A 22,353-nucleotide genomic window follows, 5' to 3' on the forward strand; every position below is an offset into this window, starting at 1 on the left:
ATGTCCTTTAAGAAGGAATTCTGCCGTCCTTTCCAGTCTGGTCATATGTGACTCCAGACCCACAGCAATGTGGATGACTCATAAATGCCCTCTGAAATAGCCTAGCAGTTTGTCCAGTTGTCCCAAATCGTTACAAGGAAGTACACTGAGGCTGTACATTCACCTCATGGACTGCAGCGGTTCAAGAAGGCGGCTCACACCACCATCTCAAAGGCAATTAGGGATGGGCAATAAATGCTGGCCTTCCAGCGGCACCCACATCCCCGGGACGAATAAAAAAAATGATTGGTCAGTAGTGATGCTATTGAGCGACACTTGGTGATGGATATTGAAGTCGCCCTGAAGTCACCCTTATTGTGCTCACTTTGACTTTGGTTTTAATAAATTAATGGTGAAAAGGAAACTGTTTGTTCCCCGATACCAATTTTAAGTCATAATTGTGAAAACGAATGTGTATTTTTAAGTTGTTCTAAACAGCAGAATTTATGTTTCAAGATTAGTTTACGTTTATGAATATGATTTTAGAAGCAGATATGCACTCTTCTGTCCAGGAGTGGGACACTTGAGTGATGGGAATACCGTCCTTTGGTAATGAGCAGTTTGCACTCCAACACCTCCATCCTGTTAATAGATGGGGAGCAGTTTTCCCATTTCCTGCTCCAGTCAGATGGTGAGTTTCAGCTCCATAGGTTTCAAATCTAAAATCCACCGACCTGTTATTGGTCAATTGCTCTTTGATATGCAATAATTGAAGAAATGAAAGTGAAAGTGTAGATTCCGGAATAAGAGGCAGTGGAGACGAAATGGCTGCCAACAAACAGGTCTTCACCCTGACCGAGGATTTAACCTGCTCCATCTGCCTGTCTCTCTTTGTGGAGCCGGTGCGACTGAACTGTGATCACAACTTCTGTAAATCCTGTATCGACCGGTATTGGGAAAACAAGGAGCAGGCCGTGTCCTGCCCGGAATGTCGTGCAGTCTTCCCCCAGAAATGTTATAAAAATACCAGGGTGTTGGCCAATCTCTCCGAGAAAGCTCGGCAGCTGGAGCTGACCCCGAACCCGGAGAAGGGCCAGTCTCACTGTGAGGAACACGATGAGAAGCTGAAACTGTTCTGTGAGAATGATCGGACTCTGATCTGTGTCATTTGTAGAGATTCTCCGGCACATTCAGAGCACAGGTTCCTGCCGGTCGGGGATGCGGTGAGAAAGTATAAGGTAAAGAGACGGAAGTGTCTTCGACCCCACGGACTGTTTGTGATGTTACTGTTCTTTCGAAGTGGAGTCGTTTCAAGTTCTCAGTCTTTTACTCAGGGCAGTGGGACTAATTGGATTGCTCTACCAAAGGGCTGGCACAAGCATAATGGGCCGAATGGCCTCCTTCTGTGCTGCATCGTTTGATTTTAAACCTCACGTCCCAGTAGTGGCTAGATTTAAAATATGGGAGCTGATAGTGTGGAAAATTGCTGCGATTGCTGTACTTTGGCGCTCATCACATAAACGATTTGGACTCTGGAATCATAAGTACAATTTCAAAATATGCGAATGACATTAAATTGGAGGGCTTAATTAATACTGAAAAAGACTGAGACAAAATGAAGGAAGATATTCATGTATTTGGCAAACTAATTTTAATATAAATTTCAATATGACCTCATAAAAGGAGGCCATGTCCTACAAATCTAATTGTATTTTTTAAGAAGTTACGAAATTAGTGGATGAGGGAAGCCCAGTAAACATCGTCGACTTAGACTTACAAAAAAAAATTTGATAAGGTGCTTCACAAGAGGCTTCTCTACAAGAGTCTCTTCTATTAATGGTAATACATTGAGCTGGATTGAGAACTGTCTGGCAGGACTTCTCCAGGTGGAGGTGTTGGGAGATTGGGCTCATTACTGCCAAATTCTGTTTAATTTGGATAAGTGCAGTGTTATAGATGTGGGCAGGGCTAGTGCTCAATATTCATACACCCTAAAGGGAAAAGCATTAAACAAGGTGGAGGAGGAAAGAGATCTGGGCGTTCTAGTGCATAGAACTCTAAAGTTACATGAGCAATGCCGTGAAGCGATAGCTAGAGCAAATAAACTGTTGGGGTACATTCACAGGATAATTAAGTGTAAGACCATGCATTCTATATTGTTCTCGTACATGGCCAGGCCTCATCTGGAATACTGTGTCCAGTTTTGGTCTCCTCACATGGTGGGTGATATTGAGGCTTTGGAAAGGGTGCAGAGGAGTGCCACTAGAATAATTCCCAGTCTAAAGCATTTTACTTAGCAAGATAGACTAAAACAGTTGGGACTCTACACTTTAGAGAAGCATAGACTTAGGAAAGATTTGATTGAAGTTTATAAGATAATGAAGGGAATTGAATATAAAATCACCACCAACAACAATATAGAGCCGATAACATAGTAAAACATCCCAAGGTGCTTCACAACAATATTATAACACCAAATTTGACATCGACCTACTCAACAAGATATTCCAGCAGATGAGGTCAACATCAGAACATCAGAACAGAAGAAGTAGTAGCAGGAGTAGGCCTTCTAGCCCCTCCAGCCTGCTCTGCCATTCAATAAGATCATGGCTGATCAGATTCTGGGCTCAGCTTCACTTCCCTACCCGCTCCCCATAACCCTTCACTGCCTTACCACTCAAAAATCTGTCAATCTCCACCTTATATATATTCAATGACCCAGCCTCCACAGCTCTCTGGGGCAGAGAATTCCACAGATTTACGACCCTCCGAGAGAAGAAATTGCTCCACATCTCAGTTCTAAATGGGTGACCACTTATTGAAAAACTATGCCCCCTAGTGCTAGATACACCCACAAGTGGAAACATCATATCTGCATCTACCTTGTCGATCCCCCTCAGTATATTATATGTTTAAATAAGTTCAGCCCTCATTCTTCTAAACTCCAGTGAGTATAGGCCCAACCTACTCAACCTTTTTTCATAAGTCAACCCCTTCATCTCAGGAATCAACCTAGTGAAACTTCTCTGAACTGCCTCCAATGCAAGAATATCCCTCCTTAAATAAGGTGACCAAAACTGTATGCAGTATTCTAGGTGTGGCCTCACCAATACCCTGTACAGTGTTGCAGGACTTTCCTGCATTTATACTCCATCCCTTTTGCATTAAAGGCCAACATTCCATTTGCCTCCCTGATTACTTGCTGTACCTGCATACTAACTTTTTGTGTTTCTTGCACAAGGACCCCCAGTTCCCTCTGTCCTGCAGCCTTTTGTAATTTATCTCCATTTATATAATAAGTTGCTTTTTTATTTTTTTTACCAAAGTGGATAACCTCACACTTTCCCACACTATACTACATCTTCCAAATGTTTTTCACTTAACCTGTCTATAATCCCTTTGCATATTTGTTGTGTCCTCCTCACAACTTGCTTTCCCACCCATCTTTGTATCAGCAGAAAACTTGGCTACATTACACTCGGTCCCTTCATCCAAGTCATTAATATAGATTGCAAATAGTTGAGGCCACAGCACCGATCCCTATGGCACCCCACTAATTACCATTTGCCAAACGGAAAATTACCCATTTATACCGACTCTTTATTTTCTGTTAGTTAGTCAATCCTCTTTCCATGCTATTATATCACCTCCAACCCCATGAGCTTTTATCTTGTGCAGTACCCTTTTATGTGGCACCTTATTGAATGCCTTCTGGAAATCCAAATGCAGCACATTCACTGGTTCTCCCTTATCCATCTGTTCGTTACATCCTCGAAGAACTCCCGTAAATTTGTCAAACCTCATTTCTCTTTCATAAGACCATGCTGGCCACGCTGTCTCTGCTTGACTGTATTGTTTTTCCAAATGTCCTGCTACTGCTTCCTTAATAATGGACTCCAGCATTTTCCAAATGGCAGATGTTAGGCTAACTGATCTATAAATTCCTGATTTCTGTCTGCCTCGTTTTTTAAATAAGGATGTTACATTTGTGGTTTTCCAATCCGCTGGGATCTCTGTGGAATCCAGGGAACTTAGGTAGATTACAACCAATGCATCCAATATATCTGCAGCTACGTATTTTAAGACCCTACGATGCAAGCCATCAGGTGCCGGGTACCTGTCCACCTTTAGTCCCATTATTTTACCGAGTATTTTACTGAGTGATAGCGATAGGTTTTAAGGAGTGTCTTAAAGAAGGAAAGAGAGGTAGAGACATGGAGAGGGCTGGGAGGTAATTACAAAGCTTATGGTTTAGGGTATGTTCTAGTTGACAGTTGGTGAGATTAAATAGGTTATGGAGGACAGGGGCTACACATTTAAGTTGTGCAAGGCCAGATCTAGGTTAGATGTCAGGTGATGGCTCCTTTCTCAGAGAATAGGGGACCTCGGGAACAGGCTGGTGGCTTGTTCGGTGGAAGTAGATCCACTGAATTCCTTTAAGCCAGAGCTGTACCTTTACTGATCGGGGTGGGGGATATTACCTTTTGCAGGTATTTCAGGGAATTCATGGCAGAGTGATCTGGACTAGTTCTGATCGCCTAGATAGGATGGAGAGGACTGTTCCCAGGTTTTTCCCCCCAAATCACCCTGGGTTTTAACCTCGTGTTTTGCCTCTCCCAGGAGATCACATGGTTTCGGGTGGGTTGGGGAGTGTATACATTCTGATACACAAGGTGTTGCAATTGGGACAGGCAGGTTGGACCAGAGGGTTTTTAACCTGTCTGTCATTGCTCGTATGTTCATATAATTTTGAAGTGGTGCATTTTGGTAGGAAGAATAAGGAGGCCACCTACTGCTTGGAAAAAAGTGTCTCAATGGGGTGGAGAAGCAAAGGGTTCTAGAGGTACAGACACACAAATCACAGGTTAATAAGGCCATTAGAAAGACTCAATCAAAGCACTGGGGTTCATTTCTATAGGGTTAGAATTGAAAAGCAGAGAAGTTATCTTAAACTTATAGTACATGGGAAGGTGCACAAGAGATTTGGATGGATGATACCAGAACTAAGAGCTTATATCAGAAAAGATTAAACCGGCTGGGGCACTTTTCTCAAGAAAAGAGATGACTGATGATTAACCTGATAGAGGCCTTAAGATGATGAAGTGGTTTGATAGGGTAGGCATTTCCACTTCAGAGTCCATAAATATAAGATAGTCACTAATCAATCCAATAGGGAAATCAGGATAAACCTCTTTACCCAGAGATTGGTGGGAATGTGGAACACGCTGCCATAGAGAGTGGTTGAGGCAAATAGCACAAATGGATTAAAGGGGAAGATAGATAAACACACGAGCGAGAAAGGAATCAAAGGTTATGCTGATAGGATGAGATGGGGAATTGTGGGAGTAGGCTCGTGTGGACCATAAACACCAGATGGACCGAATGATCACATAGGATTTAATACATTATCAGACACAGAAACAGTCCATTCGGCCCAATCAAACCATGCCGACATTTATGCTTCACCACCAGGAGATGGGCACTGACCGATCGCCCGCATGCACGCTGTTATTAGCACATAAACTCATCTTTTCATCGGAGGCCAATTGCTGCAAAGCAACACATAGAAGTTGTGTGTGTGTCTGTATCTGTGTGTGTGTGTGTGTGTATATCTGTATCTGTATATATGTGTCTGTTTATGTCTGTATGTGTCTGTTAGTGTGTGTCTGTGTGTGTATCTGTACGTGTGTGTTTCACTATTTAGGTGTCTCTCTCTGTGCCTGTGTGTATCGGTACGTGCTTGACTATTTTAGTGTCTATGTAACTTTGTGTGTGCGTTTGTGCCTGTATGTTTGTGTGAGTCTTTATGAGTGTGTCTGTGTGTTTCAATGTCGGTGTGTGTATGTATGTGTGTCTGTGTGTATGTCTGTATGTGTGTGGGTCTGACTATTTAGGTATCTCTCTCTGTGCCTATGTGTCTGTGTGTGTGTGTGTGTGTGTGTGTGCCTGTGTGTGTATCGGTGCGTGCTTGACTATTTTGGTATCTCTGTATGTGACTTTATGTGTGTGTTTGTGTCTATATGTGTGTGTGTGCCTGTATGTATGTGTGCGTGTCTGTGTGTGTGTGTCTGTGTGTTTCAATGTTGGTGTGTGTATGTGTCTGTGTTTGTCTGTGTGTGTATGTATCTGACTATTTAGGTGCCTCTCTCTGTGCCTTTGTGTGTGTGAGTGTGTATCGTCATCATAGGCAGTCCCTCGGAATCAAGGAAAACTTGCTTCCACTCCTGACGTGAGTTCTTTGGTGGCTGAACAGTCCAATACGAGAACCACAGACTCTGTCACAGGTGGGACAGATAGTCATCGAGGGAAGGGGTGGGTGGGATGGGTTTGCCGCATGCTCTTTCCACTGTCTGCACTCGATTTCTGCATGCTCCCGGCCTTGAGACTCAAGGTGCTCAGCGCCCTCTCAGATGCACTTCCTCCACTTAGTGCGGTCTTGGGCCAGGGACACCCAGGTGTCCGTGGGGATGTTGCACTTTATCAGGGAGGCTTTGAGGGTGTCCTTGTAGCGTTTCCGCTGCCCACCTTTGGCTCGTTTGCTATAAAGGAGCTCCGAGTAGAGCACTTGCTTTGGGAGTCTCGTGTCTGGCATGCAGACTATGTGACCTGCCCAGCGGAGCTGATCAAGTGTGGTCAGTGCTTCAATGCTGGGGATGCTGGCTTGAATGAGGACGCTGATGTTGGTGCACCTGTCCTCCCGGGGGACTTGTAGGATCTTGCGGAGATATCATTGGTGATATTTCTCCAGCAACTTGAGGTGTGTACTGTACATGGTCCATGTCTCGGAGCCATACAGGAGGGCGGGTATTACAACAGCCCTGTAGACCATGAGCTTGGTGGCAGTTTTGAGGGCCTGGTCTTCAAACACTCTTTTCCTCAGGCGGCCAAAGGCTGCACTGACGCACTGGAGGCGGTGCTGGATCTCGTCATCGATGCCTGCTCTTGTGGATAGGAGGCTCCTGAGATACGGGAAGTGGTCCACGGTGTCCAGGGCTGCGTCGTGGATCCTGATGACTAAGGGGCAATGCTGTGCGGTGAGGACAGGCTGCTGGAGAACCTTTGTCTTATGGATGCTTAGCGTAAGCCCCATGCTTTCGTACACCTCAGTAAATACGTCGACTATGTCCTGGAGTGTGTATAGATGTGTATATTTTTGAGTGTGTATAGCCCACCCTGCAATATGTATGTGTGCTAGCTCCATGCAGCAGAGCTGGTCTCCAGTTGACTTGGTTAACCCTTGCCACTGGAACAAGACCTAGCTCTGTCAAGCCCGTGTGGTGGCTAGTGTGCAATGGCCATCACACGTTAAAAAAATCCACGCATGGGCATCTTCCACACTTCAACATATAGTTCGAGATCTGGAATATTAGGACCTTCATTGAAGCACCTGTGAACTAATCGCTTTTTGGCATAGTAGCAAGTCATCCTCACTTTGAGGGACTGCCTATGATGGATGATGTGTGTGTCTCTGTGTTGCAATATTGGTGTGTGTCTGTGCCTATATGTGTATGTGTCTGTCTGTCTGTGTGTGTGTCTGTGTGTGTATGTGTCTGTCTGTCTGTGTGTGTGTGTGTGTGTATGTCTGTATGTGTGTGGATCTGACTATTTAGGTGTCTCTCTCTGTGTCTTTGTGTGTGTGTGTATAGGTTTCTGTTTGAGTATTTTGGTGTCTCTGTGTGAATTTGTGTCTGTGTGCATGTATGTGTGTGTGTGTCTGTGATTGTGTGTGTGTCTGTGATTGTGTGTGTGTGTGTGTGTGTATTTTTCCATGTGTGTGTCTGTATGTGTGTGCATTTGACTATTTTGGTGTGTCTCTGAGCCTTTGTGTGTATGCGTGTGTGTGTTTGACTATGTTGATGTCTCTCTCTGTAACTGTATGTGATTGTGTGTCTGTCTGTGTGTCTGTTTGGGTCTGTGTGTGTATCAGTGTGGGTATCTGTGTGTGTCTATGTGTGTTTGTGTGTTTGCCTGTGTGAGTGTCAGTATCTATTTGATTATTTCAGTGTGTTTCACTATAGCTTTGTGTCTGTGTGCAGTTAGAGGGGAGGGGTGCGGGGGGCAGGCGTTATGTCTCTATTACATGTTTATCTTATCCTTTTGCTTGGTTTTCCTCAGCAACTTCTTCTCATATAAATGGTTGATTAAAAAATGTCATAAATGGGCGAAATCACTGATGAGCGGAAATTTAGGTCCTTCTCCTTTGCGATGTCTGAAATTGTGTAGGCGAGGCTAAACTATTAATTCCAAGAGTCATCGACCTGAAACGTTAACTCTGTTTCTCTCCACAGATGCTGCCTGACCCGCTGAGAGTTCCAGCATTTTCTGTTTTAATTCCAGTACGCTGTTTACTGGAGCATATCTGTCAGGCTCTAGTCTCCTTTCAATAATTAGATCACTTTTTTCAGGTTATAACTACTAGTCTGTTTTTTTTTAAATACACAAAACCACAAACAAATTCACTAAACAGAAATTCTTCATTACAACATTTAGCCCGTACTCCAAAATTTTAATGGTTACTATATGTGATACCACTCCGGATTTTGTAGAACTCCAAGTCAACGTCAATATCTTCACTGAGGTGTACGGAAGCATAGGCCTTACACTAAACATCCATGAGACAAAGGTCCTCTACCAACCTGACCCCGCCACACAGCACTGCCTCCCCCAGTCATCAAGATCCATGACGTGGTCCTGGACAACGTGGACCACTTTCCATACCTCGGGAGCCTATTATCAGCAAGGGCAGACATCGACAACGAGGTTCAACGCCATCTCCAGTGCGCCAGCACAGCTTTCGGCTGCCTGCAGAAAAGAGTGTTCGAAGATCAGGCCCTTAAATCTGCCATCAAGCTCAAGGGCTGTAGTGATATCCGCCCTCCTGTATGGCTCAGAGACGTGGATTATATACAGTAGACACCTGAAATCGCTGGAGAACTACCACCAATGATGTCTCCGCAAGATCCTACAAATGCCCTGGGAAGGCAGAGGCACCAACATTAGCGTCCTCGATCAGGCCAACATCCTCAGCATCGAAGCACTGACCACACTCGACCAGCTCCGTTGAGCGGGCCACATTGTTCGCATGCCAGACACGAGACTCCCAAAGCAAGTGCCCTACTCATAACTCCTACATGGCAAGCAAGCCCCAAGTGGGCAGAGGAAACATTTCGAGGACACCCTCAAAGCATCCTTGATAAAATGCAACATATCCACTGACACCTGGGAGTCCCTGGACAAAGACCGCCCTAAGTGGAGGAAAAACATCCGGGAGAGCACTGAGCACCTCGAGTCTCATCGCCGAGAGCATGCAGAAAACAAGTGCAGGCAGCGTAAGGAGTGTGCGGCAAACCAGTTCCACCCTCCCTTTCCTTCAACGACTGTATGTCCCACTTGTGACAGAGACTGTAATTCATGTATTGGGCAGTTCACTCACCTGAGAACTCACTTTTAGAGTGGAAGCAAGTCTTCCTCGATTCTGAGGGACTGCCTATGATTGTAATACTTGACTTCTCATGTAGTTTGGGATGTGTGTGAATATCATGTTCGTATTTGATCTCCTCATCAATTCAAACCAATTGATGGATGGTCTCGGGCTGGTGGTCTGCAGTTTGATGATATGCTCATCAGATGCCCTGATAGAGATACTTTTACCCCAGTGTAATTGGTTTGGAACACGCAAACCGCACTCTTTCCCAGCCACTCTTTTATTTATGTGATTATCTTCCATTTCCATCCGTTCTTTACTACCTGGCCTAGCAGTGGTGGCATCTATTATTTTACCTTTAGTAATGTTGACGAGGTCTATGCGTGTCCTGCGGAACTTACTCAGATCCCGTGAAAATTGCTCGAACCTCTTGAGTCTCGCGTCATAACTGTAACCCCTCATCCAGAGTACACGGCACACTGCACCTTCCTGTTGCTTTTAGATCTTCCTATAATTGGGTCCATAAAATGACCCACAATGCAGCTATTGCGGGCTAAGTTCAATACGAATTAATTGTTTTGTACTCTATATCTATCAATATAACATCAAAGATATTTGCTTTTTATGGCCTTATCTACTAGCACTGTTTGCTTACTGATAAGATCACTCTTCTCCTCTACTCCATTGTAGATGGTTTCTGTTAAGTGCGTTTCCTTTTTCTATAAATACTGCAGAACTGCATTCTTTTGGATTTTGTTCCATTAAACTGCATCTGCCACTTATTTCCTGCTGGCCCATCTACTTAGTCTTGGAATTCTCATCATGTTTCCCATTTAGTGTCATCAGCAACACTGACCTTCGCAGAACACTACTCATCGTTTATTTCCAGATTAAAAACATTCTCTTATCCCCTACAATTTGCTTTTTGCCCTCCAACCATATCAAAATCCATGAGTTAAACATTTCGCTGAAGGTGAATGGATGGCAGATCCCGGGCTGCTGGTGTACAATTCTGCAGCATGTGATTCTGGCATGAGCCAGGAGTCCAGGAGCTAACGTTTTAATCCCATGGTGGTCAAATCCTCCTTAAATCATTGCACTATTATCTTTGCAATAAATCTCTTATGTAGCACTTTCGTAAATACAACTCACCCATAGACCAAAGCATCTTTATGTTAACCAGTCTCTAATGAGCATCATCGCCTGGTAATCACAGAGTGTGTGACTATTATCTTCGAGTTTGTAGCTGAGTGAATGTGTTGCCTCCATCTTAAACTCCAACTATATAAAACTAGACAAAATAAAAATAAAAATATGATGGCTTTTGACAAGACCTGTTTCCATTTTTAGGACCAGCTGAGATCCTCCTTGGATTCCCTGGAAGGTAAAAAGGAAACTAAGAGTGAATTGAAACGTCAACAGGAGGAGAACATTTCAGAACTGGATGTGAGTCCTATCAGTGTTATTGTAAACACAGCAGAGTAGAAATCCAACTTGGGTGGTAGTGCTAAAGGGGTCTGGTATTGGCCACCTGTTTTGCTCCATGCACAATATCCACTCCCATTTCCTTCAATAGAATGGAATATCAAGCGGGACGTAGGACAGGGTTACCACCCGTTTAGCACTACTGCTCGGTACCAATTTAAATGTCACTCTTATATAACCCGCTTCTTGTATTATCTCTCACCACCTTAGGAACTCAAGGAATCCCTGGAGCAAGACATCTCTGCACAATTTGCCAAAATCCATCGATATCTTGAAGACAAAGAAAAAGGTTTAATTGAAGCACTCAGAAGGCAACGGGAGGAAGATGTTCAATTAATGGAGGTAAACTTTGCAACAGTTGAAGAAGAATTAAGATGCCTTGAAGAGGATATGTCGAACCTTCATGCTATTATCGACCAGCAAGACAACATTGCTTTTCTCACGGTAATGCTTTACAAACCAGGTTTTCAGTGAGAAGGTTCACTTTCTGTGATCTGACAAACCCGACAAGCACGCGTTGGGTGGACAGTTAAAATGCTCTGGGTTTCTTACAGCTAAAAAGCCACAATTTCAAATTTTAACGGAAATTCCTGGAGAGCTAGCTAGTCATACGAACATAATAAATAGGAGCAGGAGTAGGCCCAACGACCCCTTGAGCCTGCTCCGCCATTCAATAAGATCTTGGCTGATCATCGACCTCAACTCCACTTTCCCGCCTAATCTCCATGTCCCTTGATTCCTCTGGACTCCAAAAATCTATCGATCTCAGCCTTGAATATATTTAGAGACTCAGTATCCACAGCACTCTGGGGAAGAGAACACCAAAGATTCACAACTCTCTGTGTGAATAAATTCCTCCTCATCTCTGTCTTAAATGGCCAACACCTTATCCTGAGACTGTGCCCCCTAATTTTAGACACTCCAGCCAGGGAAAACAACATCTCAGCATCTACCCTGTCAATCCCCCTCAGAAGCTTGTGTAATTCAATGAAATCATCTCTCAATCTTCTAAACTCCAGCGAGTATAGGCCCATTCTACACAATATCTCATCATAAGACAGCCTTCTCATCGCAAAAATCAATCTAGTAAACCTCCGTTGTAAAGCCTCCAAGGCAAGTATACCCTTCCTTAGATAAGGAGACCAAAACTGTGCACTCTCACCAAGGTCCTGTACAATTACAGCAAGACTTCATTACTCTTATACTCCAACTCCCTTGCAATAAATGTCAACATGCCACTTGCCTTCGTTATTGCTTGCTGCACCCACATTTAAAAGTTTCTCACCAGTGGAAAGAATATTCTGTTTTTCTATTTTTCCTATGAATGTGAATAACCTCACATTTCCCCACATTATGCTCCATTTGCCACTTTACTGCCCACTCACTTAGTCTATCTGTAATCCCTTTTCAGACACTTTGCGTTCTCCTCACAGCTTACTGCCCCACCGAGCTTTGTATCATCAGCATTACACTCAGTCCCTTCATCTAGGTCATTAATATAGATTGTAAGTAGCTGAGGCTCAGCACTGATCCTTGCAGCAACCCACTAGTTCCAGCCTGCCAACCTGAAAAAGACACGTTTATCACTACTCTCTATTTTCTGTCCATTGATCAATCCTCTATACATGCTAATACATTAACTCCAATCCCATGAGCCCTTAGCTTGTGTAATATCCTTTTAAGTGGCACCTTATCGAATGCTTTTTGGAAATCCAAGTATACTACATCCACTGGTTTCCCTTTATCTACCCTGCCAGTTAGATCATCAAAAAACTCTAATAAATTTGTCAAACATGATTTCCCGTTAAAAAACCATGTTGATTCTGCCTAATCATGTTATGATTATCTAAGTGCCCTGATATCACTTCCTTTACAATGGATTCCAGCATTTTCCCAATGACTGATGTTAGGCTAACTTGTCAGTAGTTCCCTGTTTTCTCTCACCCTCCTTTCAGGAATAGCCATCTGCCCAAAGCTGGTGGGGTCATTCTTCCTATAGTTTCATAGACTTCCGATGATGTAATTGGCCCCTAGAGCAATTTTAACATCGCCTGAGCCGGGAAGCGGTTATGGACTTCCCGCCAGGTGAAGGCGTGGAACATGGGTAAGCTGAAGAGACGCTCAGCTAAATAAGTGTTAGCCCCATTTGTGGGCCAGGAGGAAAAGAGTTAAGGGGAGTCTACACATGCATATGAGGGAGATGGGAATAGAGGGTTATGTTGATAGATTTAGATGAGGAAAGATAGATGGAGGCTCCAGTGGAGCATGAACACCGGCATGAACTGGTTGGGATGAAAGGCCTGTTTCTCTGTCGCATGTCCTATGTAATCCTCTCCTTTCCTGCCATTAGAACCTCCTCTCCCCGCGCAGCCCCCCCCCACCGCCCCCTCACCCCGCCCACAACACCTTCTGACACTTACCCGAGTGCTGGTGTGTGGCCAACAGCAGTTGATAATCCAGAGGCCAGCAGTTGATTTCAAATGGACTGGCTATACGTTAATGAGTCTCAGCAGTTGAAATCGCCATGGCCTCGTATTAGAAACATAGAAATATAGAAAATAGGTGCAGAAGTAGGCCAATCGGACCTTCGAGCCTGCACCACCATTCAATAAGATTATGGCTGATCATTCACCTCATATGAGGAGACACTGGATCAACCAAGCCTGTATTCACTGGAGTTTAGAAGAATGAGAGGGGATCTCATATATGTTTTATAAACATATAAAATTCTGACCCTATCCCTTTCCTGCTTTCTCTACATACCCCTTGATCCCCTTAGCCATAAGGGCCAAATCTAACTCCCTCTTGAATATATCTAACGAACTGGCCTCAACAACTTTCCGCGGCAAAGAATTCCACAGGTTAACAACTCTCTGAGATGAAGAAGTTTCTCCTCATCTCAGTCCTAAATGGCTTATGCCTTATCCTTAGACTGTGACCCCTGGTTCTGGACCTCCCCAACATCGGGAGCATTCTTCCTGCCTCTAAGCTGTCCAAACCCGTCAGAATTTTATATGTTTCTATGAGATCCCCTCTCATTCTTTTAAACTCTAATGAATACAGGCCCAGTCGATCCAGTCTCTCATATGTCAGTCCAGCCATCCCGGGAATCTGGTAAACCTTCACGGCACTCCCTCAATAGCAAGAATGTCCTTCCTCAGATTAGGAGACCAAAATTGAACACAATATTCCAGGTGAGGCCTCACCAAGGCCCTGTAACACTGCAGTAAGACCTCCCTGCTCCTATACTCAAATCCCCTAGCTATGAAGGCCAACATGCCATATGCCTTCTTCACCGCCTGCTATACCTGCATGCCAGCATTCAATGACTGATGTACCATGACACACAGGTCTTGTTGCACCTCCATTTTTCCTAATCTGTCGCCATTCAGATAATATTCTGCCTTCCTGTTTTTGCCACCAAAGTGGATAACCTCACATTTATCCACATTATACTGCATCTGCCATGCATTTCCCAATCACCTGCCTGTCCAAGTCACCCTGCAGCCTCTTAGCATCCTCCTCACAGCTCACACCGCCACCCAGCTTAGTGTCATCTGCAAACTTGGAAATATTACACTCAATTCCTTCATCTAAATCATTGATGTATATTGTAAATAGCTGGGGTCCCAGCATTGAGCCCTGCGGCACCCCACTAGTCACTGCCTGCCATTCTGAAAAGGACCTGTTTATTCTGACTCTCTGCTTCCTGTCTATCAACCAGTTCTGTATCCACGTCAATACATTACCCCCAGTACCATGTGCTTTAATTTTGCACACTAATCTCTTGTGTGGGACCTTGTCAAAACCCTTTGAAAGTCCAAATACACCACATCCACTGGTTCTCCCTTATCCACTCCACTAGTTACATTCTCAAACAATTCGAGAAGATTTGTCAAGTATGATTTCCCTTTCATAAATCCATGCTGACTTGGACCGATTCTGTCACTGTTTTCCAAACGCGCTGCTATTTCATCTTTAATAATTGATTCCAACATTTTCCCCACTACCAATGTCAGGCTAACCAGTCGATAATTCCCCATTTTCTCTCTCATTCCTTTTTTAAAAAGTGGTGTCACATTAGCTACCCTCCAGTCCATAGGAACTGATCCAGAGTCGATAGACTGTTGGAAAATGATCAGCAATACATCCACTATTTCTAGGGCCACTTTAAGTACTCTGGGATGGGACTATCAGGCCCCGGGGAGTTAGCGGCCTTCAATCCCATCAATTTACCTAACAAAATTTCCTGACTAATAAGAATTTCCTTCAGTTCCTCCATCTCACTCGACCCTCGATCCTCTAGTATTTCCAGAAGGTTATTTGTGTCTTCCTTCGTGAAGACCGAACCAAAGTATTTGTTCAATTGGTCTGCCATTTCTTTGTTCCCCATTATAAATTCACCTGGTTCTGACTGCAAGGGACCTAAATTTGTCTTCACTAAGCTTTTTCTCTTTACATATCTATCAAAGCTTTTGCAGTCAATTTTTATAATCCCAGGAACCTTCCTCTCATACTCTATTTCCCCCTCCTAATTAAACCCTTTGTCCTCCTCTGCTGTATTCTAAATTTCTCCCAGTCCTCAGGTTTGCTGCTTTTTCTGGCCAATTTACATGCCTCTTCCTTGGATTTAACACTATCCCTAATTTCCCTTGTTAGCCTTCCCCGTTTTATTTTTACTCCAGTCAGGGATGTACAATTGTTGAAGTTCATCCATGTGATCTTTAAATGTCTGCCATTGCCTATCCACCATCAACCCTTTAAGTATCATTTGCCAATCTATTCTAGCCAATTCATGTCTCATACCATCGAAGTTAGCTTTCCTTAAGTTCAGGACCCTAGTCTCTGAATTAACTGTGTCACTCTCCATCTTAATAAAGAATTCTACCATATTATGGTCACTCTTCCCCAAGGGGCCTTGCACAACAAGATTGCTAATTAGTCCTTTCTCATTAAACATCACCCAGTCTAGGATGGCCAGCCCTCTAGTTGGTTCCTCGACATATTGGTCTGGAAAACCATCCCTAATATACTCCAGGAAATCTTCCTCCACCGTATTGCTACCAGGTTGGTTAGACCAATCTATATGCAGGTTAAAATCGCCCATGGTAACCTTTATTGCATGCATTCCTAATTTCTTGTTTGATATTGTCGCGGGCAGGTGGGACAATAACTGAAACCCATGCTTTAAGCACTGACAATTAAAATCACCCCCATGAGTGCAAATCTGTGGTGTAGCAGGATTGAAATGCAACGGATAATGGGACCAGTGTGTGCAGACATAATTTAGTCTGATTGTAAGGTGGTATATTCTGTCCTTAGTTTTTACATCATACTTTGATTTTATATTATTCTTCAATTAAATCAGACTGATTAAACCAATTTGAGAAGGAGAAGTAAGTTTCTGGGAGCCTCGGACAAGCGACTTACAAAATCGAGGCAGTGCAGTGTCACCACTGGCAGGAAGGTGCAATTACAGTGTGACTAGTTTAAATAGGGAGTTTCCATTATTAACATGGACATAGGAATATATAATTGAAAGTGATACAGAAGTGTGACAAAAATATAACAATAAACAGTAAAATTCAGTTGGCAGGAAACAAATGCAGATATAAGATTTCTAATATAATCGATAGATATTAATATACAAAGGAATGAGTACCAAAATGTGTTGAAATATATGCCTACTCTCATTTGCTGCTGTTAAGCTGTCAGGTTTCAGATTGCCGGAAACATTCGTCCAGATTTCACAGTAGACCATCGCAAGGTATTAACCAGTGATTAAAATACATGGCAAAGTAGAACTGAAGTCATATCATATAGCGATACCATTCTCATTTTTAATTTTCTTCATACAGGAAATGAAAAGATTGCCAGAAAGGTGGGTATGTGATCTAATCCCATAATTTGATAACTGACAACGCTTTGGAGTGTTATTTTCAGAAATTAACCGATTAGCAAATCCCATTCAGATACCTTTGCAATGAAGAAAATGAAAGTGAGGAGGAAGATGGAAGTCATGATGAAGATGCTGATGATGCTGAGGCTGATGATGACGATGCTGATGATGCTGATGCTGATGATGATGATGATGATGATGATGATGACGATGCTGATGATGACGATGATGATGATGATGATGCTGATGATGATGATGATGATGCTGATGATGCTGATGCTGATGATGATGATGATGATGATGACGATGCTGATGATGACGATGATGATGATGATGATGGCGATGCTGATGATGATGATGAAAGTGGGGGAAATGATGAAGAATGTGAGAGTGGATCTTCTGAAGAAGCTGCTAAAAATCCAGTGGGATTCAGAGCTCTAACACTGGGACTGTTCAGGGGACCTTTACTGTACACAATATGGAAAGAAATGAAAGAGATCATCTCCCCTGGTGAGACACGACCTTCTATTTACCATATGGCGCAGCTTAATCTAAAGTGAAATGGCAGGGATGTGTTTTAATTAGTATGAAGGAACTTGCTACTCACCCAGTCTGTGGCAGCATCACTAAGATACTGGGCCGAATGTTCCGAGGCACAGAGCCAGGGGCGCTCCTCGCATGAAGCAGGCAACTTGGCAGATTGCTGCTGATTAACCGCCCTTTGAAATTAATGGCAAGAAACGGGCATTTTTGTATAAGCGCCCATTGCATTCCAGACATACAATTCTTTTCTGATTTTCCTTCATTTAATTTGGAAGCGTCATAGGATACAAATTAATTCAATGGTTCATGGGCCATCCCCTGATATTTTATTTAAATAATGGGGTTACAAAAGCAGAATCATAGCATAAGAACATAAGAACAAAAGAATTAGGAACAGGAGTAGGCCATCTAGCCCCTCGAGCCTGCTCCGCCATTCAACAAGAACATGGCTGATCTGGCCGTGGACTCAGCTCCACTTACCCGCCCGCTCCCCGTAACCCTTAATTCCCTTATTGGTTAAAAATCTATCTATCTGTGACTTGAATACATTCAATGAGCTAGCCTCAATTGCTTCCTTGGGCAGAGAATTCCACAGATTCACAACCCTCTGGGAGAAGAAATTCCTTCTCAACTCGGTTTTAAATTGGCTCCCCCGTATTTTGAGGCTGTGCCCCCTAGTTCGAGTCTCCCCGACCAGTGGAAACAACCTCTCTGCCTCTATCTTGTCTATCCCTTTCATTATTTTAAATGTTTCTATAAGATCACCCCTCATCCTTCTGAACTCCAACGAGTAAAGACCCAGTCTACTCAATCTATCATCATAAGGTAACCCCCTCATCTCTGGAATCAGCCTCATGAATCGTCTCTGTACCCCCTCCAAAGCTAGTATATCCTTCCTTAAGTAAGGTAACCAAAACTGCACACAGTACTCCAGGTGCGGCCTCACCAATACCCTATACAGTTGCAGAAGGACCTCCCTGCTTTTGTATTCCATCCCTCCCGCAATGAAGGCCAACATTCCATTCACCTTCCTGATTACCTGCTGCACCTGCAAACTAACTTTTTGGGATTCATGCACAAAGACCCCCAGGTCCCTCTGCACCGCAGCATGTTGTAATTTCTCCCCATTCAAATAATATTGCCTTTTACTGTTTTTTTTCCCAAGGTGGATGACCTCACACTTTCCGACATTGTATTCCATCTGCCAAACCTTAGCCCATTCGCTTAATCTATCTAAATCTCTTTGCAGCCTCTCTGTGTCCTCTACACAACCCGCTTTCCCGCTAATCTTTGTGTCATCTGCAAATTTTGTTACACTACACTCTGTCCCCTCTTCCAGGTCATCTATGTATATTGTAAACAGTTGTGGTCCCAGCACCGATCCCAGTGGCACACCACTAACCACCAATTTCCAACCCGAAAAGGACCCATTTATCCTGACTCTCTGCTTTCTGTTAGCCAGCCAATTCTCTATCCATGCTCATACATTTCCACTGACTCCGCGTACCTCTATCTTCTGCAGTAACCTTTTGTGTGGCACCTTATCGAATGCCTTTTGAAAATCTAAATACACCACATCCATCGGTACACCTCTATCCACCATGCTCGTTATATCCTCAAAGAATTCCAGTAAATTAGTTAAACATGATTTCCCCTTCATGAATCCATGTTGCGTCTGCTTGATTGCACTATTTCTATCTAGATATCCTGCTATTTCTTCCTTAATGATAGTTTCAAGCATTTTCCCCACTACAGATGTTAAACTAACCGGCCTATAGTTACCTGCTTTTTGTCTGCCCCCTTTTATTAAATAAAGGCGTTACATTAGCTGCTTCCCAATCCGCTGGTACCTCCCCAGAGTCGAGAGAATTTTGGTAGATTATAACGAATGCATCTGCTATAACTTCCGCCATCTCTTTTAATACCCTGGGATGCATTTCATCAGGACCAGGGGACTTGTCTACCTTGAGTCCCATTAGCCTGTCCAGCACTATCCCCCTAGTGATAGTGATTGTCTCAAGGTCCTCCCTTCCCACATTCCTGTGACCAGCAATTTCTGTCATGGTTTCTGTGTCTTCCACAGTGAAGACCGAAGCAAAATAATTGTTTAAGGTCTCAGACATTTCCCATTATTAAATCCCCCTTCTCATCTTCTAAGGGACCAACATTTACTTTAGTCACTCTTTTCCGTTTTATATATCTGTAAAAGCTTTTACTATCCGTTTTTATGTTTTGCGCAAGTTTACCTTCGTAATTGTTAATGTGCGCATAGGTCATCCTCATTTAAGCGCAAATGCCACTTTTCAGTCATAAACCCCTGAAGCTGGAGGATTGTGTATGGAGAGTACTTTCTCTGCTAATACGCATTGGTAGAGGGGAACTTCAGCTGTTGCACAGAGTATTCACAATTCACGGTGCGATGCCCAAGAATAGCTGCTGGCAGGCGAGATTCCCGCAAGCAGTGCCTACTTGGAAATGTGGCAGGGGGAGGAAGTTGGAGAATGATCCTGAGTGATTGTGCAAACCGCGCAGGATCGCATGCGGTGCCGGTAAAACTCACCGCCCGATATTCAGTCTATTGAAGTCGATGGAGCTCAATGTTAGGCGCAGTGTTTACGCTGATGTGATATCACACCTGTTGTACTAAAGCCCAAGCCAGATTTTTACGCCGTTGCATTCACAATGATGCAGTAAAGTGATTTTCTAGCACCCGCAACATACATTGGATTTGAATGTTGTGCTCCTGAGGATGATAGGTGAGATTGGACACCGGGAGGTGGTATCAGATTGTTTGCCTGTTATACCTCAATAGAAATGAACAACAGCCATGTGGTATAAAGGGCAGGAGACATTTCATCTGCTTCAGTCTCAAGCCAAGTTCAATTTCACTCCCGCAGGATGTAGGGAAATAGAACAATTAGCGTTTAACACACTTTGGGGTAGAAATTCATCCTGTGCGATAACGTAGATCACATGTGATGGTGCAGCCCAATATCCAGTCATTGCAGTCAATGGAATTCACCTTCAGGCATGCCGTGTCATGGCAGGTTGATACAATGGGTGCCGACTGACCAGGGCCAATTTCCACCCTAAGGCGAATTAAGAAATTGGAATTCGTACATTGCAGTCAAAGGGCAGTAGCACAAACTATGATGTTTCTGATTGGCTGCCCATTTTATTAAGTGCCTGATATTCCATTCCATTGACTTCAAGACAACGGAAAAATGAGCGGGCTTGTAACAGGGGGTCACTGTGACACCGCCCGATTTGTGCAAACACCAAGAGGAATTTTTACCACAATGGAATTGAACAGCAGTCAGGGGTATAACTGGTGGCCAATAAGACACCACTCATTCTACACGATCGCCAAGAGGAATTTCTCTCCCCACGCATGTGAATGAAATAGATGTATTTATGACTGAAAAGTGGCATTTGCGCTTAAATGAGGATGACCTATGCGCACATTAACAATTACGCAGAGATAAAATAATAGCCGCTTGAGTGTGTGAAGCTTTTAACTTTGCTCCTTTTATTTCTTCCAAGTTCCAGCACCACTGATTTTCGATCCAAACACAGCATCTCCTCGGCTCATCCTGTCTGAGGACAAGGCCAGCGTAAAATTCAGTGACAGAAAAGACTGGTTTCTGTATGTTAATCGAGGGAGTTTCGATATGAGTCCCAGTGTGCTGGGATCAGAGGGATTCACATCAGGGAAACACTACTGGGAGGTGCAGGTGGAGGACAAGTTTGAGTGGATTGTGGGTGTGGCCACAGAGTCAGCCAATAGGAAGGGAGAGATCAGTCATCTCCCTGAAAATGGATATTGGACTCTGTCTTTGACAAATGGAAACGAGTATGAGGCCGATGAGATTCTTGCATTGAGTGTGAAACCCAAGACCATCGGAGTTTACCTGGACTACGAGGGAGGACAGGTGTCATTTTACAATGCTGATGATATGTCTCATCTCTCTACTTATATTGACACATTCACTGCGAAACTCTTTCCTTATTTCTCTCCTTATGTGACCGATGGTTATGCAAATGCTGAACCTCTTAAATTGCACCATTTAACAATCTAAAAACTTAAATATTGAAGTGAGTGCCAGCGAAGAGCAATAATCTTGATCTCACCATTGTGTACATTATATTGCATGTACCTTCTAACAAACTATAACACAAAATCAGAACAGTGAACATGTAGCTAGCACGGTCTGCTGAGCGAGGTTGACACAGATTGAAAACCCAATTATGCATATGGAGCAGTGTTTGTATCGTTGTCGATTGGTGTAAGGAAAGGGTTAATTAGACGGTCCTGAGGTCTGCTAACGTTATACTCCTATTGATTTCTTATTATATTGTAGTAATAGTAACCTTTAGCTTTTGCCTGTTAAGTAATGAAGTTAAAGTAAATTTAGATTCAGTTTAGACTGAACTGTTGGATTGAGACTGATCTTTAAAGCAATGATCAGTTTAGACAATAAACTTTATTAAGAGACATCTATTTCAGAGAGCTTCAATCATTTGACAACAAGTTAGTTCTGAGTCTATCATCACAAATGAGGGAAATGTTGCTGGAAAAGCTACAACAGAGACATCTCCAGAATGCAAGGAGCAGGGGTCAGTCTGAGTTCCCTTGACAGAAGGGTGCGGGAGATTAGTGGTTATAGTACCATGCTAGCAACCCAGAGTCTGTGGGTTTGAATCCCACCAGGGAAAATGCTGAAACAGAATTTAATAATATCTGTCAATGTGTGGCCAATGCCAGAAATTCATTAAGAGAAAGGTTGAAGTAAAAAAACTCAACTGCTTCATAAATGTCCTCGGGGAAAGGGAACCTGCCACTGCTGGAGGGTCTGTGCAACATTGAACTCCAGTCACATGCTACATATTTGACTCTTTTATGTTTGAAGAGCTACTAGCGATGTTGACAGAAATTCCCAAATATTTCCAAATCCCCGAAGACCTTGACTCGATAAGCCTTGACAAGCTGTTACACACACACTCAGACATAAACACGGGTCAC

General features: G+C 43.4%; 1 protein-coding gene across 1 annotated transcript; it reads left to right on the plus strand.

Moving 5' to 3' along the window:
• Positions 1-803: 803 nt before the first annotated feature.
• Positions 804-21,771, plus strand: LOC139230435 (zinc-binding protein A33-like). Its single transcript, XM_070862270.1, has 6 exons — positions 804-1,217; positions 10,754-10,849; positions 11,099-11,332; positions 16,747-16,769; positions 16,861-17,297; positions 20,874-21,771. Exons 1-6 carry the CDS (start codon positions 804-806, stop codon positions 21,407-21,409), a joined length of 1,740 nt encoding a protein of 579 aa, XP_070718371.1. The 3' UTR covers positions 21,410-21,771.
• The last annotated feature ends 582 nt before the right edge of the window (positions 21,772-22,353 follow it).

This window comes from Pristiophorus japonicus, chromosome 19, assembly GCF_044704955.1.
Source record: "Pristiophorus japonicus isolate sPriJap1 chromosome 19, sPriJap1.hap1, whole genome shotgun sequence".
Classification (NCBI taxonomy): domain Eukaryota; kingdom Metazoa; phylum Chordata; class Chondrichthyes; family Pristiophoridae; genus Pristiophorus; species Pristiophorus japonicus.